The sequence below is a fragment of the Leuciscus leuciscus genome (genome assembly GCF_965113295.1).
Source record: "Leuciscus leuciscus genome assembly, chromosome: 16".
Classification (NCBI taxonomy): domain Eukaryota; kingdom Metazoa; phylum Chordata; class Actinopteri; order Cypriniformes; family Leuciscidae; genus Leuciscus; species Leuciscus leuciscus.
In genome coordinates this window covers 35,655,994-35,674,019 of record NC_138740.1, presented here as the reverse complement: position 1 = coordinate 35,674,019, position 18,026 = coordinate 35,655,994, and the positions used below count along the sequence as shown (strand labels likewise).

General features: G+C 37.8%; 1 protein-coding gene across 2 annotated transcripts in view; it reads left to right on the top strand.

Annotated features, from left to right (window-relative positions):
• Window positions 1–14,655, top strand: part of zbtb7c (zinc finger and BTB domain containing 7C) — a 28,292-nt gene extending 13,637 nt beyond the window's left edge. For both annotated transcript variants that reach the window (XM_082141645.1, XM_082141646.1), the window contains exons 2-3: window positions 7,723–9,034; window positions 12,136–14,655. In XM_082141645.1, the coding sequence (XP_081997771.1) occupies window positions 7,737–9,034; window positions 12,136–12,679 (1,842 nt within the window). In that variant the 5' untranslated portion in view covers window positions 7,723–7,736 and the 3' untranslated portion in view covers window positions 12,680–14,655. The remainder of the gene's footprint in view (window positions 1–7,722; window positions 9,035–12,135) is intronic.
• The last annotated feature ends 3,371 nt before the right edge of the window (window positions 14,656–18,026 follow it).

Sequence of the window (18,026 nt, the reverse complement as noted above, 5' to 3'; positions counted from 1 at the left end):
ACAAGTAATGACACAGCAAATCGACAATTACACCAGACACCGCTGACTCTGATGTGTGTGACAGCAGCAAAGCAAAGTGCTCCGTTATCACAACATGACTTTAAGTTATTTACTGTACAGGCTGTTCAACACTGTAAGATAAAGTGCACTTTTTCATTTCTCAAATGATCAATCTAAACAGATGTTACATTCATTGTAACAAACAATTTTCATATCATCTTTAAATATACAGTACTGGTCAAAAGGTCATTAAGGTTTTAATGTTTTTGAATTATTACAAGTTAAAATATCAAAAAGTCATGTGACACTGAAGACTGATGCTGAAAATTCAGCTTTGATCACAGGAATAATTACATTTTAATATTCAAATTGTTTTTCACAATTCACAAATTTCACAATATTACTGTTTTTACTGTATTTTGGATCAACTAAATGCAGCCTTGGTGAGACTTCTTTCAAAAACATTAATGTTTCCAAACTTTTGACCGGTATTGTATCACATTACATTTTTATATGAAATAGAAGAACTTCCTGCTTAAAGATATATTAAGCCAAACATTTTAACTGCGACTGTCACTGCTTAAAATAAGTGTAAAAAATTTATTACATGTATATATACCTAAAATATATAAAAGTATATAGTTATAGGCCATATAGCATTAATTATCTATCTATCTATCTATCTATCTATCTATCTATCTATCTATCTATCTATCTATCGCCTATATATATTAGATTTTATATACAAACATACATATTCTGCATCTTTCTGCGATTCTTCATATAGTGCAATTTATGAACTATATTTGGGGTAAAAAAAAAACTCTGACGTCACAATGCAAAAATCAGATACATATCAGATTTGTTTCCACACAAAAGTGGCCCAGATCAGATTCGAAAGTGTCTGACTGTGAATTTTGCTGTTCACATTATCATCCAAAAAACAGATCTTTATCTGCTTTATCGAAATCCACCAAAATTCATTAGAATTACTAAAGTTTAGACAGTCATTTGAATATGTTTGTGAAGTTTTCGAAAGGGTGTCATGACGTTTGACGTGTGTTTGTGTGTTTGAAGAGGCCTGAACGCAGATTAAAAACAGTGTAAATTACTGTTTGTGGCAGGTGTGATGCAGGTGTCTGTACGGTCTTGCTTCATATATTTAGCAAACAGACGAATTACAGCAGACATTACACAATCCCTGTGTGTAATCTTAACAAGTCTCTTAAAGTGTGGTTTACGTTTGTTCTCATCTGTTGGCGGGTGAATCCGTCTACGGGTGAAAAGCAACTCAAACATTTGGGTCAAATTCATAGCAGAACGTTAAAAGAACTCAAGAGAGGGCCAAAACAACACGAGGCCAAACCTTCACGCCACACTTTATTATGTTTTCTTTAACTTCGTTAAACAAGGTTAGACTGGTTTAAGTCTGTGGTCTGTCGTCAATTTGTATTAGGGTGGTTGAACACTGACATGCACATTGATTTTAGATTTTTTTTTTTTTTTTTTATATATATAATTAAGCTTTGCCATCACTGGAATAAATTACATTTTAAAATATATTAGAATAGAAATAATTTTAAATTGTAATATTATCTTGGTGATCATAAGAGACTTCTTTAAAAAACATTAACAAAAGCTTAATTATAAACAAAGATCTTAATCCAAACTCCTGACTATTAGTGTGTTCATATATAAATATACATACACAATTTCATGTTGTAATTGTGTGTGTGTGTGTGTGTGTGTATATATATATATATATATATATATATACACACAATTCTTAATACATATATATATAATTCATAATACATTAAGAATAAATTGATGCATTTAAAGAAATTGGACTGGTGCAATGAATTATAGTTTTTATTGATTTTTACTGTACTTTTAATGAAATAAATAACATGTATAATATATATATATATATATATATATATATTACAAAGAATCAGAAAAATCTGGTTTAAAATAGTTTTTTACTTGACATCTTCTTGACATCACTTCAGCCACCCATTAACAAAACTCAAAAACTCTGTTACTATTAATTGCAAATGTCAAAACCAAATTCCACAACCACAAAAGTAATAAATCAGACTGTGGAAACATGACAAACCATGCAAATGTATGACACATTCTAAACTGAAACGGATATCAGGTTCACAGTCAGCAAAGCACCATTAAACAGTTTGCTGTGTATTATATGCAAATCACTACAGGGCAGAGAGAAACCATATTCAAATCCACAGCCTTCTATTGGGCGACTGGTGTGCCGTTGCTAGAGTGCACGAGAGGGAGGGAGGCAGATGTGTCTGTAAACAGGGCCGTGAGTCTCAGCAAAGCACTAATAGACTAAAACCTACAGGTGCCCCTGCAGGTGAGGCCCCTAAATGATCTCCCTCAGGACCCACGAACCCACGGCTGGATTTAGCCAATTTACCAGCAGTCTGAGCACCATGACACACGCTCGCTCCTGTCTTAGACTCGAGCCCTGCCTCCCTAAAGAGGCCATGATGAAATATCTCTCACAAATGTGAACTGTTTTAACTTTTGGAGGAGATGTTGTAACTTTACCATATCAAGAGTTGGTCATCTTTGCATCACAAAGTTAGTCGAGGCATCCGTGGTGCACCGAATGCATGCATTTAACCCCCAAAACTGTGTTTAAAAAAAAAGTTGCTTACGAACACATTAACGAAAAATCACTACATTAATTCTGAAGCCACATTCTTTGTCCCAGTTAAGACGATCATCAAAGCAGGTGTTCGCCTGCGTGTGCTTATGCATTTAGTTCAAACATCAAACATAGGTGTGTGTTATTTTCAACAATCAAAGAGCTGAGGGGGTAGTTTGGGTTTTTACTCACAGTGTCATTTATGTTTTGAGATATGACACATTGTGATTGATGTTGAACTCAGAACTAGTAATTCATGAACATGTAAAAATGAAAATAGGAAATATCTGCAAACAAGGTTATTATTGATCATGCTTAAATCATTTCTACACACAGGCTTATACATGACCATTTTTTAATGACTTTAAGTAAGCTTTCAGACAAATTCAAACTCAAAACTGCTCAATTAAGACCGATTCACAAATAGGTTTTAACCGATTTGTTAAAACGGATGATTTTGTGAATCAAGCAGCACTGAAACGTGTTCATTGCATGTTCGTTTTCGCAAGCTGACAACAAGGACAACGACGCAATATCAAAGAAACACATCTAGCTTTCTTTGCAATGCTCCTCCTGAACAGCAGCGCAGGAAACACTGGTCCACATGCACGCATCTTTTTCAAATCACAAACGCTTCTCTGTGCTGAAATGAGTGTGTGGTATTTTATCAGGCTGAAGGAACTGTGTGAGGGTATTTTATGAGACGTTCTTCACCTCTTTCCACAAACTGTGTAGATTAAGACGGGCACCAGAACAAACGCTTTTTGCGATCCTCAGATGATCTCTGAAAAACATCCTTTAACCTCAAGCGGGGCATTTGATTTGGCATTGCAACAAAATGCAGCTAATAAAAAAATGAATTTATTTAATTATTTATAATCATAATTCTATTATTTTAAATTGTTCAGAGGCTTCAAAAATACTTCAAAGAAAGAGTTAAAATCCACAGAAAATTCACTGAAATATTTTAACAATACAAATGCAAACACATGCATCCAACAAAACTCATGCACTATATACTGTATATAATACATTTCATTTATATTTAATGAATGAGAGAATAAATAAGCTCGAACGACATTTAATACGTTTTCTTAGGGTACGCTATTCTGCACTTCTAACAGTCAAACAAATGGAGTTAATGAGCGCCTGACAGCTGAAGTTTGTTGTCGGCAGCGTGTGAACATTACGATAAAATATTACTCCGTGGAAAATTACGTTGTCTTTCCTTATCGTTAGAAACATCACAAGCGAACCGCAAAGGCTACACTCCAACTGAGTACAAATTATCAAATCATTTTAAAACAAAAAGTGCAAATAAAGGAAGTTCTGTCATGGTCTGGAGGACAAACTGAGCTGCGGTCCAGTCGCAGATATCAATCTAAAGCATGCTCTTTCCTAGCAGTGCCACATCAACAGTTTCGACAGGATTTCAGATAGCATCTATCGCTGAGGTGTGTGTGGGTCAGTCAGTCAACTCGGTGGGAACCAACAAGGACAACGGCTTAATAAACATGCTCAAGGTGCAACGGTAAAAATGCATAAAGTTGCATGTAAGAGAATACGGTCAGTATTGAAAACAACAGAAAAGTTGCAGACAAAATTTACATTTACATTTAGTCATTTAGCAGACGCTTTTGTCCAAAGCGACTTACAAATTGGGACTAAATTAAGCAAGTCATCGTGAAGAGGCAAAAACAACGCAAGAAGTGCTCAAAATACGAAGTTCAGGCATTATTCAGAGTAGCATAAGCCCGATAAGCGCGAATTTACAGGAAAAGTATTTTTTTTTTTTTTTTTTTTTTATGAGGTTAAGTGCTCACGGAAGAGAAGAGTTTTCAGCTCTTTTTTGAAAGAAGTTTTATTTAGCGAGAAGTTAGACAAAATGATGCAAAAGGTTTTCCAATAGATGTACGATTTATGTAGTATTAGAGCAACTAGTCTCTGGTACGTCAGCATGCGTCGGCACACGCGAAGGAGTGAATTGTCAAGGTCTGAAGGAGTTAGTCAGTGCTAAGCGTGTGTGGAGGGGCCAGTCGACCCTCAAACACACACACTATAATTATGGGAGTGAGTGAGGAGGTGTGGAGGGCCGGACTGAGAAAAGAGGAGACGAGAAACGCATGTGCTCCCAGGGTGGGTGGGAGACCTCACTGTGTCTCTCTTCCTTCTTTTTTCCCTCCCTCTCTACTGTTGTTTTTAGCTCTGAACGCCTATTTAACTTGGCTGGATTTTCCAGGGTGGGGCAGAGGTTTTTTTTTTTTTTTGCCCAACCTGTCAGGGAACTTCTGGGGACATGAGATTTCATCCTTCCCTCTTCCGCTGTCTTTCTCTTTTTTTTCTTTCTGCAATTAAACCTTTTAAAGTGTTGGTGTTATTTATACACATGTGGTTAAAGGGATAGTTCCCCCCAAAATGAACATTTTGTCATCATTTACTCTCCCTCAAGCTGTTCCAAACCTGTATGAGTTTCTTTCTTCTGTTGAACATGAAAGAAGATATTTTAAAGAATGATGGTATTGTAATCAAACAGTCGACGGCATACATTGACTTCAGTAGCAGGAAAAAAAAATACTTTAGACGTCAACTGTCTGCTTCCCAACATTCTTCAAAATATCTTCTTTTGTGTTCAACAGAAAAGAGAAACTAAGGGTGCAACAACTTGAGGGTGAGTAATGACAAAACTATCCCTTAAAAATCATCAAAAGAATAAAATGTTATTTATACACAATTAGCAAAGAACAAACCAATCAATTATAAATAATTCAAGGCATATTACATATGTGATATTCTTCAATATCTATAATAATTATTCATTACTGCATTTCCAATTTCATGTTGGTTCATACAGGCCAAAGAAATTATTTTTGTGGCATCTATATTTATATATATATATGTGTATATTTACCTGAAGGGTCACATTGTTTAAAACAAAAGGCTCTCAATTTAAAAGATACATTCCGTGTTACTTGACTATATGTTCAAACGGTAATTATAGCATCTGTCTCCTAGCAACAGCAAGAAGGGACATTAAAATCCTGATTGGTAAGTGCTGAGCTCAATGTTATAGAGAATAAAGACAGACAATGTACAAGAGGAAAAAAAAAAATCCAGAAAACACCAGTAGCTCATTTACTTTGGCTCAGAAGCCGTTTTTGGACCATTGAACGGCAGTCGACAGCTTTCGGTGGTGGCGGGACGTATGAAAGCATCCATCCACATGCCTGCCGTGACCACGGGGACGAGACACACTGAGATTAAACTCTATTCATAGCCATGAATGAAGGACAATGCTGCCAAAATGCCTCTTAAAAAGTCACAGTAAACATTTCAGGGAATCCGCAGGTACAATTCGGGCTCCATTCATGTAGGCCTGTAGTTTAAGAGCATCTGAACGGAGATCCGCCGTCCGAAAAATATAGCTTTGAAAATTCTTTATTATTGTTGGACACTGTACAGTAGAAGTGCACTTCTAAACTAGACATGACTAAAATATAATTTTTTTTTTATTTATTTTTTTTACGATTCAACATTGCATGCCTGTTAATTAATCAAAAGTAATTGCAATTAAGTAGCACCGTTATCAGAGCTCTCATGCGACGCAAGTAAATCTGGAGGTGGTGGGTTACGTTTACTCATGCCCTGACACTTTTTTTTCCCGTGGAAAGCAGAAACTAGAGCCTGACCCCTTTTGCCTTCCTGTGTCGTCTTGTCTTCTTTTCTTTCCGAACGTGATAAAGATAAGTGTCAGCTTTTCTCACAATGCAAACGATCTGATTTATTTCCCTATCTTTCAAGGCCTACACAACAAAATAGCCACTGCTTTCAATATATGTCATGAAAAGCAGAAGCCAGTGGAGCTGCTGTTTGATCGCAATCAGAGAGAAACTGAGATTTGATCCTTGCACGCTATATGGGAGCCAATTAATTATCTGATGATGTGACGCATCCTCTTTAACCGCAAAGTGCACGCACACACAAGTTACACACTTTTGCAAAAACAAGCCGTTTTTACTCAAATCTCATTGTATATCAATAATATCTGAATGTAGGTCTGGGCGATATGGCCAAATATATCGTCACAATATTTTTTTTTTCCCATATCATATGATATCAATATTAATAATTGTATACTAATTAACATGGAAGGAAATGCATTCCACATGTTTGAAAATGAATGTTGGTTACAAGTAAACTTAGAGTAAACTACCTTTTAATTTAGTATGAAATCTGTTTTCTATTAAATTTTTTTCTGGATTCTGTTTTATGATTTAATAAAAAGGTATCATCAAAAATGTTGTCTGATGAAATTAATTTAATCAATCTTTTAAAATGTAAACAATTGAAAATATAACAATTAATTTACAACAAAATACTGCATTTGTATTATTCAAATAAGGTGCAACACAACAGATCTTGTATACTGTATAAATTAAAACATGGATGAACAAATATCTTGGTTATCCCTAAATCATAATAATAATACTAATTCAAAGTTGCAAATAAAACTTTATTGGATTATTGAAATAGTTTATTGGAGTGCGTTTTACAAGAAAATACTACTTCCGTCTTTCTACTTTAAAATTTCACGTTAAATTCAAAGTGTCACTTGGCGTTTCTTTGTAATTATTTATATATCCAAATGAAAATCCTACACCAGTTTTTAGTGTACATTCAGTGTCAAGTTCCTCAAGTTAAACTGAACTACAGTGCAGTCAACATTTGAAGTGGATCAAAAAAGTTCATCAAAGTTGTCATAAAACAAGAACGGGTATTGTTCAAAATTCATCTATAACTTTGATGAAAGGTTTTGATCCACTTCAAATGTCGACTACTGTATTATTAGGGCGGTTTGTATTGAAGAGCTACTTGCAGACATTCTAGCATCTAATTGTATCGCAATTTACTCAAAAGTTCATTATTGATAAGCCTGATTTGTTTTTTATGATAAATATGAATATTGATTTAGCGCCCAGCCCTGTTTTAATGCATGACAGGATAACAAACTGCAGCTCTGACCAATTTCACTTTTTACCCGTCCACAGATTCCCCGGAGAAGATGGCGCACACAGACGAGGACCTGATCGGAATCCCCTTCCCGAACCACAGCAATGATATCCTGTGCAGTCTCAACGAGCAGCGGCGGGACGGGCTTCTGTGCGACGTCATCCTAGTCGTCAGGGATCAGGAGTACCGGACCCATCGGTCAGTCCTGGCCGCCTGCAGCCAGTACTTCAAAAAACTCTTCACGGTGGCCACCGGCTCCAGTCGGGACTCCAACCCACACGCCATCTACGAGCTGGACTTCGTGGCGCCGGAGTCGCTGACGGCCATCCTGGAGTTCGCGTACACGTCGACGCTGACGGTGACCGCATCCAACGTCAAGGAGATCCTGAGTGCCGCGAGGCTCCTGGAAATTCCCTGCATCATAAACGTGTGTTTGGAAATCATGGACACGGGTGGAGGGGGAGAAGGGCCTGCAGAAGGAGAGGAGTTTGAGGGGGATGATGAGGAAGACGAGGACGAAGAGGAGGAAATGGAGGAGGAGGTTGACTCGAAAGATGGAGAATTTGAGGACGACAATAGTGAGAAGTCCGCACAAGGCGATGTGGCGGAAAACCAAGAGGGACGAAAAGTTTGTGAGGACAGGAGAACGGACAGCCCACCCTGCAGCTCGCAACAAGAGCTGCCGAACCCGGACCGGGATGGACAAGAATCCCAAAGACGCCAACTGGACACTCCAAGTGCTGGGAAACCCAGAGGGCCGGAGGGATTGGAGGGCCGGGCGCTGAAGGACTTCTCCATAGAGTCCTTACTTCAAGAGGGGCTGTATCCGAAAGTGCCAGGCCTGGAAAGAGGAGCTGGATTCTCGCCTCTTCTCCCAGGCTTTTATCCTCCAATGTGGGCTGCAGAATTCCCAGGCTATCCTCAGATTCTGGAGCCGCGACACCCTTTCCCCGCTGCTTCGTTGGAAAACAGCCCTCTGGACCTCGCAGTCAAGAAAGAAGTCATCAAAGAAGAGTTAAAGGATGAACCCACGAACCCTATCCTTCACAGAGACTTCCTCAAAGACTTTATGAGTCCAGGTTTGAGCATAACCTCTGACCCCGCTCTCGGCCCGATCAAAGAGGGAGCGGACTTGCGGTCCTACCTGAATTTTCTGTCCGCCTCTCATCTCGGGACACTGTTTCCTCCGTGGCAGCTGGAGGAGGAGAGGAAGATGAAGCCCAAGGCGTCACAGCAGTGCCCGATCTGCAACAAGGTGATTCAAGGAGCGGGAAAGCTGCCGAGACACATGCGAACACACACGGGGGAGAAGCCCTACATGTGCACCATCTGCGAGGTCCGCTTCACCAGGTGAGTCGGGTTAAGAGACGCAAACTTCAGGAAAGAGAGTTAATGAGAGAAGATAAAGGAAGTGATACTATTAGAGTGTACTTTCCTATGGAAGTATAGAAATACTTAGTATTTTTCGACACACTTCTAATTGTTAAAATTATTGTTAATTTTATTATGTATCATTTACTTAATTAACGTTTATTTAAATTATTATTTAATTACTATTTAAAAACTTTTGCCACTTATTTGTAGTGAAGGTTGATAGGTGAGTTATGGTGGGTATATTTTGTATTTTTCTATACACTTCTAATTACAATTATTACTAAACATTTAATTTTGTTATTTGTATTATTTATAATTGTATTTTATTTCATTCATTATTCAATTTAAACTTTTGACGCTTAATAGTGAAAGTTGATGGGAATGATGGTGATATTTTCATATACACTTCTAAGTATTACAATTATTATTTACCATTTAATTTTATAATTTTTATCTACCATTTTTATTTAATTTAAATTATTATTAAATTACAATAAAAAAACGTGCCAGTTTTATTTATATTAATAAGTTAAGTTAATGGGAATTATGGTCGGTGTATTTTGTATTTTTCTATACATTTCCAAGTATTAAAATTATTATTTGCCATTTTAACGTATTTTAATTTTTGCTATTTTTATTTATATTTTTTAATTATTATTATTATAAAAAAAATGTGCCACCTTTATTTATAGTGATTGTTGATGGGAATGATAGGAAGAAATGGAGACAATGTGAATGCGCAAGTGATAGTTCACCCACAAATTTAACTAAAAACTTGTCATTTACTCGTGTCAAGTCGTTCCAAACCAGTATGACTTTCCTTCATCTGAAAACGTTCGAAACAACACGAGCATGAAAAAGTTGGGTGAACTATCCCCCCTTAACATTTCAGGACTGTTTTTAACATCATTCAATCAGATATAGTGCAAGAATAACTCTTTTAAAGTGAACCTTCACTAAAAAAATACAGACAAATTGAAAAAGGCAAAGAATGTTTTACAATGACAGATTTACGAGAAATAATTCTGACTTGCTGTCATGTAACTTTTTCCCTCAAACAAATTACACTTGACTGTCTACAAGAATAAATAGCCTCTTTGAAGCTGAACAGCTAAGCTTCAGTATTACAACAATGAAATGGCACATGAAAACTAGAGCAGCATCATAAGGGCAAACCTGCTGTGAAACACTTTATGCATCACTGTGGTCGAAGCCCGCACGAGGTTTCCACACTGTAATAAAAGCCAAAGCGTGGTGATGTTAATATAAGACCTACATTTCACTTTTGGGCTCAAACGCTCTGTAAAGGAATGAAATTTCTATGAGTGAGATCTAGAGTGAGAAATAGATCAAACAAAGTTGTTTTAGCTTCTGGATAACTCATCTGGATACCACATAACAGGAGCACTAAATCCTGAGTGTTTCGGTTTTCGTGTTTTTTAGGTTCTTCTGTGGCGGCGACTGTTGAGCAACTTGCAACTGTATGCTTTTCATGTATGAAGGCGTACACCTGTTTGTGTGTTTTCCTGCATGCATATTCGATCGAAGACGCTTGAGAAAGAGTGTTTACAGTGTAAAGCTGATGATCGACGGGGGAATTTTTTTGAGCAATGTTGCCGGGCACTTTCCCATTGAAAACGGGCAACACTTTTCTATCTGGATACTTTAGGTCGGTCGTGGGCCCTGTGTCTCGCCTGGCTGCCCGTTGATGGCAGCATTGCTCAAAAAGTTGCCCCGTGTATCATCATCTTAAGGTTAAAACATATATAAAAATCCCCACGGGTCCTCAAAAAGTAAAAAAAAAACCAGATGTATGAATGTATGTTATAAAACTTCTTAAATGGAATAACAAACATCCTAATTATTTTAAAAGGTCTTACATTTGGTGAGGGACAAAACAGGAATCACAATACAGCCTAATGAGATTTTTAAAATGCAAAAGGTGATGATTGAATTAAATAAATAGATTGCTTGTGATCTACTGTTGATGAATTATGACAATGTTTACTTTATGGTGCTTATATTGTAATGTTTCAGATGAGGATATTTTATCGCCAGCGATAGTAACGCATTGGCATTTCAAGATAAGAGTCCTGGCGCATTTCGGGCTTCTTTATAATGAAAACTCACACATTATGCATAATTGATTTTACAGTTCATTATTGATATTCTGGTTACACAATAAACTGGATCTGAAATTTTTATTTAACGTAAACGCTTCTGTCTGAGCTGCCTCGTCACAGAAATGAAAGATTAACTCTTTCCCCGCCAGAGGTTTGTTTTTAAAAGTTGCCAGCCACCGCCAAGTTTTTGATAATTTTCACAAAACTTTCATGGCCCCCAGAATATTTGTAACAATATATATATATATATCAAAAGAAAGAACAGAAACTATGCTTTTAAACATCAATAAAAATGTTTTATTCTAGCTTTATGCCTTCTTTTTTTTAATCAACTCTTGATTGTGGGTAAATTTAATTTAAAAAAGCAATATTTTGAACAAAAAGCTAAAAAAATCTTGTTTTTTCTCTCTCTCAAAGACTACAACGTGCATAAGCAATGCTTTTATCGCTTGTTTCTGCTGCTTTTCGCCTGCGTTTTTGATCAGGAGATTCGACACTCTTTCAGAAGATTCGTAAAAGCGCCCCGAACCGTTTAACAGTGAAAACACGGAAAGCTGGAAAATTCCCGTCAATGGCGGGGAAAGAGTTAAGAGCATTTGTTAAACACATATTATTCAATACATAGATTTTAGTAGAATCTGAACAAGAATTACTGTTAAATAAATAAAGTTTGAAACGGAAATATTTAAAAACCTAGTGTATTTTTTGGTATTTTCATAACTTACATTTTATATAATAAATAATTTTGCTTGTAAATGTCTCCTTGTATTCCTTTATTAAGAAAAAACACATTATTAGATACATTTTCATTGCACCCCTTAAGTTTTCCCCCCCAACTTTTTCACCCCTTTTTTCAACTTTTTTCACCCCTTTTCTGATTTTGCATGTGCTCCTTGGAAAAAAAGACCTGGTGCATCTAACCTCAAACTTAATCTCCGTTTTACTCTTTTTCAGGCAAGACAAACTGAAGATTCACATGCGTAAGCACACCGGCGAGAGGCCCTACATCTGCCTGCACTGCAACTCCAAGTTCGTTCACAACTACGACCTGAAGAACCACTTGCGCATCCACACGGGCGTTCGGCCGTACCAGTGCGAGCACTGCTACAAGAGCTTCACGCGCTCCGACCACCTGCACCGGCACATCAAGCGTCAGAGCTGCCGTGTCTCGCGCCCGCGACGGGGCCGAAAGCCCTCCGCCTGGCGGGCCACCAACTTCCTCTTCCCCCAGGATCCCAACGCCCTCCAAGCCCCTCTGCTGGCTCAGCGGGCTGAGAAACAGCAGCCTCCGGGAGGGAAAACGATGGAGGACGTGGACGACAGCCGGGAGACTGACAGGAAGATCATCTCAGAGGACGTGAATAGGAAGCGGGGCGTGTTTGCTTTCGCTATGGCCACGGAAGACGTTCTGCCCCACCCGCCCTTTTATTCGGCGCCCTCTGACCCCTGGGCCGTGAGACTGGAACGAGCCCCGCCCATTCCCGAAGCCGCAAAGTGACTTTTCCGTTAATTCCTGAGCTCTGATTGGCTCAGCTTGAAACAGCTGCTCGCTTCGGAGAAGTCTCGGGTTCAGACTCTGTAATATTAAAAATTTAAGAATTACTTTTTTTTTTTTCGTTCGTTCGTTCGTTTCATAAGTCAGCTTCCAATGGGATGACAGGGATTTAAAAAACTTTTTAAATGACTAGATTTGGATGTGCTTTTTTTGTTAAAGCTGTTTTTGATGCTTCAGCGTTTGCTAACAATGGTGATATGCTCATAGACTGTTCTGTGCAATGGAGTATGTGAAAATTGAATGCAAAAAAATTGACAATCAGGTATGCTGAAAGAAAAATACGTCCTGCTGAAATAAGCTAGAAGCTTTGATGTTTTGCATTGCATTATCTGACAATGGTTCTCTAATGTTTGCAGTAAATCTAAATTACAAACCTACACATTGTACATCCACTATGCAAAATACAAAAAAGTGGTTGCATTTTTAGAATTACAACAGAAACCACAAAGACATATTAATCAGAAAAAGTCTCAGGAATTGGAAAGCATTTTAAACACGCACAAAAAATAAAAACTTTTTTTACAACCAAAATAAGATGTCAAACCAATCTGCAAGTAATGTGCAAATAATGCAAGATATTTTTCTCATAATAACTTTCAGGATTGAAATTATTTATATTGTGCATCTCAATCAACCCCTGATTAAACTGAACGCTCTTGTCTGCAACATTTAAAAAAAAAAAATTTGTTTAGATGGCTTTCAGGTTCTATGGTGGAATTTGTTCATTATTATCGTAGGTATTTCTATACTGAACATTGTAAAACATCCAAAGATGTGTTGTTAAAGAACAAACTTGAAATCCAATGTTTTCACCTCTTTTGCAAAGCAGTCTTTCTTTTCACGTATGAAGTGTCTTGGAGGTACAGGAAACTAAAACGGAGGGGGGGGGGGGGGGGGAAATGTCCACAACTTTCATATCTGAATGGCTAGAATAATTCAGCATCGGTTAAACCGAAACAAAAATATTTTCATGCTATTTATGCATATTTAAATAAGCCTTGGCTATATTTTACTAAGAGGTTTTGTAAGACACTAACACGTTTGTGTTCTGGTTTTTCTGAAGAGGGGGCGTGTTTTTCAAGAGAGAATGTGTGTCGAAGCAGAATACGATATCTGACATCAAACCCTCAAAACAATTCTGAAATAAAAAGATTTTAACAGATACAAACTCACACACTGATTTTCCCCTTCAGGACTTTTCTTCTAAAACACCCACAACAAAACAAAACACCAGTCTATCAACCCAAGAGCCACCGTACAAGGACTCAAGATGACAATTGACATGACAATTTAATATCTCTGGCACTTGACAAGGCATTTAAAAATGTTTTTATCTTGGTGTGCAAAATGCAAAGATGTTTTAATGGCCATGTACAATGAAGGTGCTTAAAGATTTGTATATATATATATATATATATATATATATATATATATATATATATATATATATAAATATATATATATATGAAGCCCTTCTGTGGCTATACTGGTGGGCACTTACTTGCACTATTTGTTTGATGATGTTTTAATATTGGTAACGATATAATGCTTTTTATTAAAGATTTAAAAACATACAAAAAGAATATCACAGAACATGTCTGAGATATGCACTTTACTCCTCTTTAACCCAGTAATAAGGAGCTCCTAAAGGGACGTGGTGAAAAACAAAAAATGAGATGGGAGAAATAAATAATATTACAATGCTTTTGCGCAAAGTTTCTCGGAGGATCGCAAAATCATTGAAATATTTTTTTTTCCACCACCATGTCCCTCTTGAGGCTCCGTACAACGACAATTTCAGTGAAAGTCATTTTTTATAAATATGTGTGTTATTTGTATATTAGATTAATCCCTGATAAACGGAATCGAATTAATTCAAGAACTGGAATACAATAAAAAATAAAAAATAATTGTCTTTTTGTGCTCATTGCTTTCTTGGAAATCTGACAAAGGCCAACGCTGAACTTCAGAACTGGGTCATTTAGAGAGGCTTTTATCCACAGCGATGAGAAACGCAGAGAGGTCAAGTGCATTAACCGTCTCTTTAGAGTATTTTAACGTTAAGTGCCATACTCAAGACCATGAATTGTTCTCCCTCCTAAACGTCCAGCTTTCTGGATGATGCACCAGCTCTTTAACGGCTATCTTACCTCAACCTAAAATTACTCTGAAATCATAGCATGTGGTAGTTTGTTATGACACAAGGCGGTGAGGATCCGACTGACAGCCCTCTCTGGCACAATTAACCATCTCTGTGAGTAATCTAAACCCACACGCTCTAACTGCGCTTCAGTATGAGCCAGTTTCCCAAACACATACTAATGCCGTCTTGCATTATGAAGGAATTTAAAGTAGGATCGCCATTTTCCATTTTAATCTCTCAGAGCACCAAGTTTATTCTCACCATTCCTTTTCACGTCTGAAATGACTTGCATCGTGTGTTTGCTGCTAGTTTTGGATCAGCATCTCAAACTGACCCTTAATATGAATTGAATGTCTGCACCATTGTTAATTACAAATTACTTGAATGTCTTTTAAAAATATTTTATAGTAAGCTTACTATTTTGCATTAGATTGCTTTAATCTGATCTTTAATCTTCACTTTAGTCTTAATTTGTGACAGTGGCTCAATGTTTAAGTTGAAAATGGCTCATTCACAATTACACCAAATGAAGTCCTGAAATCATAACCAATTCATGCATTTCATATACCTTTATTTAGGTGGCCACCTCTTTCACTGATATCTAGCGCCCTCTAAAGGACATGAGGATGAGATGCACATAACAAAAAAAGATAAAGTTCTTTATCTTCAAACACATTTTCACCCACACTGTTCCTGCCTGTACACACACACACACACACACACACACACACACACACACACACACACACACACACACACACACACACACACACACACACACACACACGTGTATATATATATATACAGAGCCTTTCCAAAAAATTTGAATATCATGGAAAAGTTTATTTATTTCCATAATTCCATTCGTTAAACTTCCATAGATAATAGATTCAGGGCCCACAACTTAAACGATTTCAAGTATTTAGTTGTTTATTTGCACATAATTTGGGCTTCCAGCTCATAAAACCCACGAAAACCGGATTTCAAAAAATTTAAATATTACATGAAATCACACAGTAATTACACAGTAATACCATGGTCATTGAACCAGGTTTTGGTTCTTTTGGCAGTGTGGGCAGGTGCAAATCCTGCTGGAAAATGAAGGAAGCATGAAGTGCTCTGGAAATGTCCTGGTAGAGACGGCTGCGTTGAGTGGACAGCACAGTGGACCAACACCAGCCGATGACATGGCTCCCCAAACCAACACAGACTGTGGAAACTTCACACTGGACTTCAAGCATCTTGGATTGTGTGCCTCTCCATTCTTCCTCCAGACTCTGGGACCTTGGTTTCCAAATGAGATGCAAAATTTGCTCTCATCAGAAAAGAGGACTTTGGTCCACTGTGTTTTATTAAATCCAGAGTCAACGCAGCCGTCTACCAGGACATTTCCAGAGCACTTCATGCTTCCTTTGAATGAATGAATGAATGAATGAATGAATGAATGAATGAGGCATTTATATTATATCCTTCATTTTCCAGCAGGATTTGCACCTTCCCACACTGCCAAAATAACCAAAACCTGGTTCAATGACCATGGTATCACTGTGTAATTACTGTGTGATTTCATGTAATATTCAAATTTTTGGAAATCCTGTTTTCGTGGGTTTTATGAGCTGGAAGCCCCAATTATGTACAAATAAACAACTAAATACTTGAAATCATTTAAGTTGTGGGCCCTGAATCTATAATCTATGGAAGTTTAACGTTTTGAATGGAATTATGGAAATAAATAAACTTTTCCATGATATTCAAATTTTTTGGAAAGGCTCTGTATATAGTTGAAAGATTAAGGGAACACCAAATCATCACAGTATAAAACTATGGCTGAGTCCAAAATCTTAAAAATGCTGCCTTCGGAAGATGCATTTCAAGGTAGGAAGGCATTAGACACGTCCGAATCTAATGTTAGCTTCACTTCCTGTCTCCTAAAATAACTTCATCTGATTGATTTTTGAAGGCAGCATAGATGTATCCTTCACTGCCCTTGATATCCCACAATCCTGTGCTTCCTGATGACATCTGAAAGTTTCAGTTGGTCGGTTTTGTGTGTAAATGTACGTTTTTGATCAACGTTCTCCACTTTTGATGTCATTTCTAGTGAGAAATTACTATTGTAGTAATTAAATATTCGTAGTAATTAAAAAGCTCTCTCCATTTTGCTGAATATAATTAAACTGTTACACTACCTCAGATCAGTCTGTGTAAAATCAGTTCCATGAGGTGCCTTCATGCACAAACGCTGCCTTCACAGTCATTGCCTTGATAGGGCAGAAAGAAAACAAGTCAGCCGCCCAAGTTTTCAGACGCAGCCCAAGTCAATTAATCTTCAGGGATATCAATCTGTCCAGTTAGGAAGCATAAGTAATTTGAGAATCAGGGTAAGTTTACACAACAACCATGTGCTATACAAACGGAAACGTTTTTTTTTCTTTGTACAGATGACAACGTTATCAAAACGGTCCCCGGTCACCGCAGAAAGGCAACAGCCCAGCAGCAGGACCGGTCTCTGCGAGGAGGAACAGAGAACACCAGACTTGGCAGTTCTGCCATTGGCACCCCGTTCTCTTCACGAATTACAGCAGGTTCGCACCGAGCACACATGACAGACGTGAAAGAGTCTGGAGATGCTGTGGGGAACGTTATTCTCCCTGCAAGGCCCTCACGTTCCCCTCTCGTTGGGGCGCCAATGGCAGAACTGCCAATTCTGGTGTTCTCTGGCAAATATCAATCAAGCTGTACGGTGCTGTGACTGTGAGCACTGGTCCCACTAGAGGACATCAGGCCCTCATGCCAGCCTCATGGAGTCTGTTTCTGACAGTTTGGTCCTGCTGGAGGTCATTTTGTGGGGATCTAGCAGTGCTCCTCCTGTTCCTCCTCGCAGATACCGGTCCTGCTGCTGGGTTGTTGCCCTTCCACAGCCCTGTCCAGCTCTCCTTGCAACATGTCCCAGAGGTTCTCAATTGAATTCAGGTCTGGGGAACGTGAGGGCCAGTTAAAGGGTAACTCTCACCAAAATGCAACCTAGGGTCTTTTTGTGAATCTAGGCAAACTTTCATTTAAAAGCATAGTTAGAATGGAAACGCCACTTTTAAGTTTGACCATATTTTCGTTTTCGGTCAAATTGCCTTTTGAATGGGAGTGCTT